The 9,936-nt window shown below is 46.4% G+C and overlaps 1 protein-coding gene across 1 annotated transcript in view; it reads left to right on the top strand.

Annotated features, from left to right (window-relative positions):
• The first annotated feature begins 877 nt into the window (after positions 1-877).
• The window catches only part of PCSK2 (proprotein convertase subtilisin/kexin type 2), a 107,295-nt gene continuing 98,236 nt past the window's right edge, over positions 878-9,936 (top strand). Inside the window, exon 1 of the mRNA XM_076335045.1 lies at positions 878-1,052. Coding sequence (XP_076191160.1) covers positions 879-1,052 — 174 coding nt within the window. The 5' untranslated portion in view covers position 878. The remainder of the gene's footprint in view (positions 1,053-9,936) is intronic.

Raw genomic sequence — 9,936 nt, 5'->3', positions numbered from 1 at the left:
CTGCAAAAAGAGGGATGGCGACATATTGCTGATTGCCCTGTGAGGGGCTGCTGCGGGGTGCAAGCTAGGCGGGGGGTATGGGGGGCACTCCTAGACACTTTGCATTTGCTGGGCTCAAAAGGGAAGCCGGGTGCTGGCCCTGGCTGTGGGTTTTGCTGAAGTGTTTAGCCCTCCTGAACCCTATAGCCACCTGTGTATCAGCTCCTGCTCTGGGGGGTCTGGCTCCACTCGGCCCCCCCCCCCCGGCAAAGAAGAGCTGGAGGGATTGGGGCAGGTCCAGGGCTAGGCTGAGGGCATGGGGGGCTGCTGTGGGTACTGAACGGGGGCTGGTGTTCGGGTGAAATTGGGGGGAGGACAGGGGGGCTCCGTAAGGGGGGATTGTGAAAGGGGTGTGTGTGTGTGTGGGGGGGTGGTGTATGGAGAGAGGGGTGCGAGGGGTGTAGGTGAGGCGTTAGGGGTGTTGCGAGGCCGTGGGGTGTGCGGGGGTGTGTGAGATGCGTGCTGGGGGGGGGGCAGGGGCGATCCTCCTCGCCCGTGATTGGCAGCGCGGCAATCTCCCCTCCCGGCTGGTGCTTTCCCTCCGGCCGCCGCTGAATTAGAGACGAGGAGGGGCTGGGAATGCAGAGCTGGCAGCGCGCACACGCACGCTCTCTCACACACACACCCCGGCACCCCGGAGCAGCCCCCCGCAGCCCGGCCGGTCCCCGCCGCCCAGCTACCCTCCTGTCTCCGCCGCTTTAATTTTTTTTTTATTTTAATTTATTTTTTCTTCCCCTCCCTTCCCATCTTTTGGGCGCTTCCCCGCCTCGCCCGCCCGCCCGCCCGGCGCCCTCCCCGCGGCGCGGCGGGCTGCCTCCGCGGGCGCGCAGCGCGGGGCCATGCCGGCGGGGCCGCCGCTGCTGCGGGGCGCCCTCCTCCTCCTGCTGCTCTTCCTCGGCGCCCCGGCCCGGGGAGCCGTCTACACCAACCATTTCTTGGTGGAGCTGCACGGCGGGGGCCAGGCGGAGGCCGAGCGGGTGGCGGCGGAGCACGGCTTTGGCGGGCTGCGGAAGGTAAGCCCCCGCGCAGGCTCGGGGCGTTGGGGAGGTGCGCGGAGGCGTGTGGTGGCGGGGCGGTGCCGTGCCCTTCACGTTGGGCTGAGGGCATGCGGCGTCCTCCCGTGAGCATCCCGGCGGCGCGGGGGTGGCCCCCGGCACGGTCCTGCCCGCGACTTACCTGGGGAGAAGGGATGGAGCGGGGCGCGTCCCGGCTGTCCCCGCGGTAATTCCCCTCCCCTTTCCCTCCCCCCCTTCCGAGGGGATTTTAGGAGTAGCGGTGCCAAGAGCCTTAAGTGCTCCACAGCAGCGGCCCAGAAGGGTAATTTTCTCGGACTGGAAAGCAGAGGAGTTTCCCACATGGTAGCTCGGTGCCTTTTGACTTACTATGTAAACATCCTCCAATTGAGTTCCCATCCTGCGGGGTCGGGAGTTGGGGTTAGGCGCAGGAGTGGCTGGGGCCGCCCAGGGCTTCCTGTGCACGGCTGCAATTGAAACTGCTTGGAGCACTTAAAAGATAATTAAAGCCGCATCTCCACGGAGAAGCTTGCACACAATTTAAATGGAAGATTTCATAGGGGTTTTGATATTCAAGTTTGTGAGGCTGGGGGCTTCTTAATATCCCTATTATTCTTACAGAGAAACAAGATGCCCCTAGGCTGAAGAAGCTGCTTAATATTAAGTGCGATAAACAATCGGTGCTTATCACTAATGAATGTAAGTTGGGAAACTTCAAGTGCCATTGGGGGTGTTTTTCTCTCCTGAGGTCCCAGGAAATCCGAGGTAGCCACAGCGGCAGGGAGTCTCTTCGTAGCTCCTGGGGAGCCCAGCTCTACTAGAAATCTTTCCTATTCAAATAATAATTAGACCTTTAAATATTTTAGGGTCCAGTCAGATCTAGGGTGAAGACAGGTAGAAGCTAATAGAATGCCCTGGTCAATATAATTCCTGGCAGACTTAATGCCCAATCAGCACTCAGCTTGGAGGAGCACGGAGGGAAAGCGAGCTGTGAGCATTGCTGCTGCTTGTTTGGGTTTTTTTCTTTCCTCGGTAGTTATGCAATGAGAGCCTGATCCTATTTCTAAGGAAATGAATGAGAATGGTACCCTGAACTTGGATGAGTGAAATGGCTTAAGACCTTGATTAAGAAAAACATAAAAAATTTAAAAAGTATATGAAGTGAGACTCTCCCGCTGGCTGCCTTGTCTCAACTTCAGTGGGGACTCATTAGAGAAATGAGGACAAGATCATTGTTGCTTTGACCTAGCCAACTCCTGCTGCTGGTAAGATGCTTTTGTTTTGGGCTCACAGCCTTGTCCTGATAGTGACAGAGCTGGGCTGCTGATGCCCTTGGCAAAGGATCCATTGTGGGGATTAGGTCTTGTTATATGGAACTTAGATATGGCTCTTTGGTCAACAGTTTTCCCTTTTTATTCCCCTCCTGTTTGCGCTCCCTCCCTCCTATCCTGGGGATATCTGACTGATAAGGCTTTACGAGGAGGGACGGGTACTTTTCTGCATAGCTGAATTTCTTATTACTTTTGCTGGATGCTTTCAAATGAGCCTGTGACCCACATGGGGAAGAGACAGGGAGAGAGGGGATTTTGTAGAATGAAGTGGTGCAATGTCTGGGCTGTTAGAATCCTCTCCCCTCCACCATGCCTCTCTCCAGGGTGCCTCGGGCACGTTAAGAGACATAGATTCTTCATGGAAATCGATCTTGTAGCTCATCTCGGCAGAGAGCTGGAGGGAAGTCCCTGGGACGTGTGAGAGGAGAGTACCTGCTTTCCAGTACATGCCGCGGGGGGGCTGTTGCCTGTGAACGTGGGTGTCTCTAGAAACGAAGCCTAGCAGAGCTGTGGCATGATGTGCGTGTGCTCACAGGGTGGGGGGGGCAGATGGTGGCGGTGGCTCCTGTACCGAGCACATGCTGTCCCAAGAGGTTTCTAGGTTACATCATCCCAGTCCCTGAAAAGCCTCCCACCCCTCCTCCTCCTCAAACGCAAGAGAAAATAACGCCCTAATATCTGCAAGGCAGTAATTTTAGGGAAAGGAAAAGTTCATAGGGTTTGGCGTTTAGCTGTCTGTGTCGGAGGATAATCTATGAGAGGCTGATAGCAATCTCCGTTCTGCAGGGGAAATCTGTAACAGGGCTTAGGTGGCGGTAGTCGGGCATTAATAAAAGCTTGTGCCATCTACTCCAGTGTCTCTTCAGTATTGCTGAACTGAAGAGTCTCCTAATCTGTTTTGCTATCATCAGGCTTGTCTAGCATCTCCGCTTACAGTCTGCAGACTCAGCTTTCATGGTGATAACGACAGTGCAGAAAGTTGAACATGGCCATGTGTGTGTATGGAAACAGAGCTGTTAGTGGTAAGCTCTCGAGGGAAAGTACCATGTGTAGATATACTGTCTAATGAAATATTCAAAAAATACCGGAAAAAAAACAAATTATACCACACGGAAAAGCGATCTTTGCATACTTCAACCACACATACTGTTTGGGTAATATAATGAATTATTGATTTAAACCAAATCCAGTTACTGTTACCCATATTGGAGAAGAGCCGTTGTCTGAAAATGATCACCTTTATTTCAATGCAGATACTTTCTCAGTAGGAGTAAAAGGGAAGATTCAGGTTTTTTCTGTGTGTGGATTTAAGATGTGCATGTGAGAGATTTCTTTTATGCATGCTGTGTATCACAGACCTCCTTTAACATGACTTTATGGGACCTGATTTTTAAATTTCATATTTTTAGTGCACGTGGTTTTTTTTCCTAATAACAATATCTGAGCAAGTGCATATTACGTTACTTAACAACAGGTTTCTGCAGAAATACAAGAGAAAGCATTGCCTTGAAGATTAATGTTATGAGCTGTGCAATGTGCTTTCTAATTGATTCTTTGGCCATGCTTCCTACCTTCATTCTGAAACCACTACAAGACTTCAGGTGTGCTAAAATGTGTACTTTAAATTCAGTGCTTGATGAATTGATTAAGATGGGCTTGGTACTTATGTAAACAGGTGCCTATGTTTAGATCTAGGATCCTAACACAAGGCAGAATCTCAAAAACACTTGTCAATTTTTCTTTAACCTCTGAATTAATCCTGAATACAGACCTTTTTGCAACTCTGATTGTGCTCTTTGATTTTTTTTTTTTAATGTTTGTAATTTTTCAATCCATTTGTACCTGCCAAAATTGATTATATATATTTTTGGTGAAACAGATACTGTGATAAAGCATATTCTTTTCTTAACATGGTTAGCCTTACTATCTTTGAGCATCTAGGAGTCATGAGGATGTCCCCCTAATAGCTACATGTTAAATTGTGAGAACTGCAAAAGGAACAACTTTTTTTTTTCTGTGGTTTTTTTTTTTTCTCCTGGCATGGTTGCCACCAGAATACATTTCTTAATGCAGGCTGAAAAAAGCTGCTTTTTGACCTTGCCTTGCAGTGCTTAATTCATTTCTAATAAGGGGAGTTGGAAGAAGCCTTTGGAAAGGTCTCCTAATTGGAGATCAGAGTTTAGACATCTCTTTCCATTTCATCAACAACACCGAGACAATCTACAAAATGCCACCATAGCTAAATATTCCACTTCTGGTAACATTGAGGTGAAGGGTTTTAAACAGTTGGCATTCAGTGGCCTCAGATTCTAAAATAAGAACCAAACAAGGATTTCAAAACATGGAGAATTTTACGTGCCCTAAAGCTGGTGTATTTTTCCCTTGATGTATCACCTGATCACCTCTCCCTCTAAATCTTGCAAAACCCAAGGTATCTCTCACAGCTGTGACTTCTGCTTCACATTTTTGCTTAGGAGGCTGCTGTTTGAGGACGAAGCTTTCTGGAGCTGGCCAGGATTTTCTGGATGAAACGTTGGGAGCTTTGGGGTTTTTTACATTGCATAAATACAGACTTATTGAAAGCAAAACTTAACAGATAAGCTATATTTCTTGCTGCAGCAGCCCACTTCTCTGCATCTAGGCTGGGAGCCTGTGAGGTGGGAGTTGATGTGGTGTGGAAGGCAGATGAGGAGGCAGAATAATGGGTTTGCAGCCTTGGGAGCTCTTTGCAGGGCTCTCCTCCAGGAATCCTGAAATTTCATCCTGCGGTCCACACACTAAAGCCCTGAAAATCCCTTCCTTTGTAGATCAGCCCCTAAATCTGGAGAAGAGGTGTTTGCCTAGTGTGATATTTAAGGTGCCAGGCTATGCTTCTGCATCCCCAGAATGCACTGTGATGGTCAGACGGGATTCTGTGTATGTAAAAAATGCTGGCTGCGAATATGTGCCTGTATGTGTGTTTATAGATGTGTGTGTTTATACACATACGTAGGTTTCTTGTTCCTTTTTCCTTAATACCTATGCATGAAGCAAAGAGGAGGAAAGAAGGGTGAATTCCTAGCCAGGCTCCTGGCTGACCCTGTATGCCTATATATTAACTAGCCAATTTGTGCACATATATGGTGGTCTATGCTTTACGGATAAACATGCTTGTGTTGCCTTCACATGTGGTGCTAACCCAAGCGCTTATGAAAGCATTAGTTCTGGCTAGGAGAAGGCAGCACGTGCTCCAGTGTGGAAATAGATGCTGAAGCAACGGAGCATCCCATGCAAAGAGGAGGTAGAGCCCAGGCCTCCCCACGTGGGCCCGCTGGAGTCCAAGGACTTAAGATCAAGCCCCAGACTGCAGTGTTTCCATGCAGTAGTACATGTTTAATAATTAATTAGCTTTGTGTTTTATGCTGGCCTAGAGAAAAGGATGTTTGTTTGCAAGAGTAATCCTTTATTATGGAAACAGAAAAACCTCTTAGAAATGGAAGGTACGATGTAAATTTTTTGAGGAAACCAAGAGCTTTAACTTCCTAGGTTTTACTATTGCAATTTTGTATTACTAAGATAAGAGAAAGTAAATTCCATGCAAATGCTAATTGTGCAACTACTGAGATTTCAATAGGTCATCTCACTATAGCAGCAAATGCTTCAGTTTCCAAAAGAGAGTCTGAGCTGATGTGTTTAAATTGGGGGGAAGAAGCAATTAACTAGCAGGAAAAGTTTGATCCTGCTGGAGGAAGGCACACTGCTGGGTGGTGATGGAGAGCTCCCTTTTCCAGAAAAGCCCTGGAAGAAAGTAATTGGGGAGATGCAGAGAGAGCAGCCACCTGCATTTGGAGGGATCCTCATCAGCTCCTCATGGGTAGAGTTCAGGCATGTTACTGGGCACAGGCTGGGAAGTCCCATTTGCTCCTATTTACACTTGAGAGAAATGTTAATGGAATTAAATCAGAGTTTTCCTGTGGTAGTAGAGTTTGCCTCATATGTGGAAATACTGTATTTCTTTCAAAATTATGCTTTTCTGATTTGGGCTTTTTTTATTTTATTTTGCATTCTGCCTTGGATGCAGAAACAGCCCTGGAAGCAAGCACTATAACTGGCTGACTCAGAACAAAAAAAATCCCCCGTTACTTAAATGTACTCGCTTATGCATGTGAAAGCTGTAAACTATCAACAACAAGAAGAATGTAAACCACAGGCTTAAGTACATCCCTAACCCAGTTTCTGTAGAGCTCCTCTACCAGAGACTCAAACTGACTGCTTGTTGGCGGTGAGTGTTCTGTTTGAGGTATAAAATAATTACCTTGTCAGATTTTCATAGCATTTATTATTTGAGTGTAAAACAAGAAGGTCAGACTCCCCTACTAAAGATCCCTGCTGTAATTGCTGTATTACTGTTTTGAATACATAGTGTAGTTCTGTTTCTTGGCAAAACACGCACATTAAACCTTACCTTTACAGATAAGTTTTGTTTTGTTTACTGAGCTACAGCTCAGTAAACACAAAGCTATGAAATTCTGGCTATTTATAAAGCTGCCTGCATTTATAATTTTGTTTATTCCATATTGCTTGATCTCATTGGTGAAATTGAACATGTGGTAGAGACCCACAAAACGCACTGCGAGTAATTCTTTTTTTCACTTGTTTTTTTGATGCTGCAGCCCAACTGGGGATGTGCAGTTATTTGTTTTCATTTAAATTATATTTAGTTTTGCCAGTGTCAAGGAGAAAAATAGAAAGAGAAAACATACGAAGAAGTGAACAGCATTTCCAGAACACTGTGATCCCAGCACACTAACTGAACATGGTGTGTACCAGCCTATCTCCTGCCGTTTAGCCCTGAGTGCCTGCCCAATGAAAGGTTGTGGCAGCGTGGTGTGAAGGCACCAGGGACAGCTTTCTGCTCCAAGAAGTAGCTCCAGGTCTGAGGGGCTTAAGCAGCTGAGGAGCATCAGGGCTGAAAGCATGGATGCTGGGGGGTGCCACCTGCTGCTGCTCCTTCCCCCACCTTGCCAAAGCTGGTGGAGCAGGAACAGCTCACCCATGCTCCCCTCTGCCACGGGCAGCCTGCAATGCCGCCAGACCGGAGACGGCCTCCCTATCCAGCAGTTTTAGGATGGCATGGCACCATGGAAACCAGAAGTGGCCCCCTGACTTATTTTCTAGAGCCCCTGCTCCGGGGAGTACTTGTGAGGTGGGGGAACCACCGGCAGAGCAGCCACAAGTTCTTTGTTGACATCCTGTGGCAGGAGACAGTTTGTTGCCCTATATTGTGTCTCCTAACCATGGTGATGCTCCTTTTCCTACTCTTGTGAAATCCCTTCAAAGTATTGCGTGTAGTGACTTCAGCTCCGTGGGTTATTTCTCTCCTTTGGATGTCTCTGTGTAAAAGGATCAGGATGGTGTGTGGAGATTTCTATGCCATGCAAATGAGGTTCAGGATTTGCCCTGGGAGAGACAGGATTAATGTATAGGAAACAGATCTCTGGCTTTGTTTCCTTATGTCCAAGTCTGCCAGTTCCTTAGCTATTTCGGACCTGTGCTATGGAATTTCTAGTCAAAGGTGTTATTTTAATATCAGCACTAGATAAACAAAGATCATTAGTATGGTATCACCGTCCTGCTGTCAGTCTGGGATCTCCTTCCTTCTGCCCAGATAGCTTTCTTGTAGATGACTTTCAGGCTATTTCTGGACTCTGCAACATACGGATATATTCATTGCCCGTATGTGTTTGAACTTCGGGATCCGATACGCTGTGGCTCTGTCTGGGGCCCTGTTTGAAGCTCTCATTCCTCTGAATAGGTTTTCCATGTGTTAAGAGCAGTCTGAGAGCCATTTCTAAGAGCCAATATGGGTATCTGTTGCTATTACCTACATCAAAGTTGAATTTGTTCCCAGACCTGAGGTTGCAGAGCTGTGCAGCAAAAGGATAACTGTTTTTGTAACACCCACCCTGTCTTGAAGACTTAGTTTTTGGTATCAGGCCAGGTGGACAGATCCTATTGCCGTGCTTACAACCAGACCCAGATGGTTTAGGTTACTGTGAATGAGGTAGAGCATTTTGCTAAAACTCTAGACGAAAATAAATTGTCATTTCAGTCCCAGCTTGAAGTGCTTCCATTTGAGAACCTGTGGCATCCTTGGCATTTGCTTATTAGCAGGCAAATGGTCCCAGAGGCTGACTGCTGCTAGGTTTGGCTCCTTCAGAAAAGCACTGAGGTGCATGGTGGGGTGCTTGAATTTGTTATCTTTTAGAAGAACCAACCTTTGTGTGAAGGTGGAAGATAGCCTTCTATCCTTCTCACAAAATATGACAGGTGACAAGATGTAATACCCTACCCACTCTTAGAAAACTTTTACTGCTGTAACTGTACTGATGTAGTTAAAATGGGAAAACAAACCCAATTGCAGTGCTGTTACTATCAGTGTAGGAGTGCTAACATCTTTAACTCATTCCATGTCAGAACAGTATTAGCAGAAGTTTCATTTAAATTAGAGCTTTTGCCAGTAAGACCATGTCGATTTAAAAAAAAAACAAAACCAACAACAAAAGGAAAAAAAAGGCATCAGACTTCCTGGAATAATTGTACCGATAGTACTTTATAGTGTAGTTAAGGAGAAGTTTGCATGTGACCCCTTCCCTCATCCATCTATGGAATTATTCCAATTAAAATTAATCCATGCAACTCAAGTTTCAAATGCTTGTAATAAAGTACTTACAAAGTAGTTGCTGAAAAGTATGTAGAATTTATCTGGTAGATAGTTTCGATTAGTAAGTCCTGAGAAACGTCTGTGCTCATGGAAAATTCTTTGAGCTGGAAATCAAGCCAAAATGCTAAAATGAATGATAAATTCTGCCAGCTCTTATCAAAATATTATACCTGGGAAACCCTCCTGTGCAGCTCCAGTCTGTAGCATGGGTGGCTAGTTTCTGTGAGAGCTGTAATAACAAACTCAGTGCTGTAGTTAATGGGTCTAAAATTTACCTTTGCCCTGTAATGTTATCCTAGTCATCAGAAACCTTTTTCTTTTTTTCTTTTTCTTTCAACTTTTTCAAATAATTAAATGGGTCAGGTCTCTACAGGATGCTGGCTGCATGGTGGCTATAAATATTGCAGTGAGCAGCCCAGAGCTTCCATCTATCGCTGGCCTCTGGTGGGAGGAAGCCGAACTGCTTGACTATTTGTCAAAGACAGGATTTCTCCAAGTAACCTGAAGCAGTCTGGTGTGTTGCTCTTGTTGTAAATCAAGGCGAGCTTTACATTTAACTCTCATAAGTTCATTGATAAAGCTAACCCTATACTACTGAAATGGAGATTTAATTTCAGCTCAGCTGTCGCAGGCTGTGGTTTGGGACAGAGAGCACTGTCCCAGAGAGAGCTGAATTTGGTGTTGTGTTGTGTCAAATTCTGCATGGCCACCATGCACAGTTTATCAGCTGGCGTGAAATCCAGTTTGGTCATGGATTTATGACAGTAGCTCAAAAGTCTAACTCAGCTGAACGCTGGCTGTGTTCAGTAAGTAGTGGGAGCTTGGACCTAAAAGAGGAAATTGTGAGCTA

Source organism: Aptenodytes patagonicus, chromosome 3, assembly GCF_965638725.1.
Source record: "Aptenodytes patagonicus chromosome 3, bAptPat1.pri.cur, whole genome shotgun sequence".
Taxonomy (NCBI): Eukaryota; Metazoa; Chordata; class Aves; order Sphenisciformes; family Spheniscidae; genus Aptenodytes; species Aptenodytes patagonicus.
This window is presented reverse-complemented; position numbering and strand designations above follow the sequence as displayed.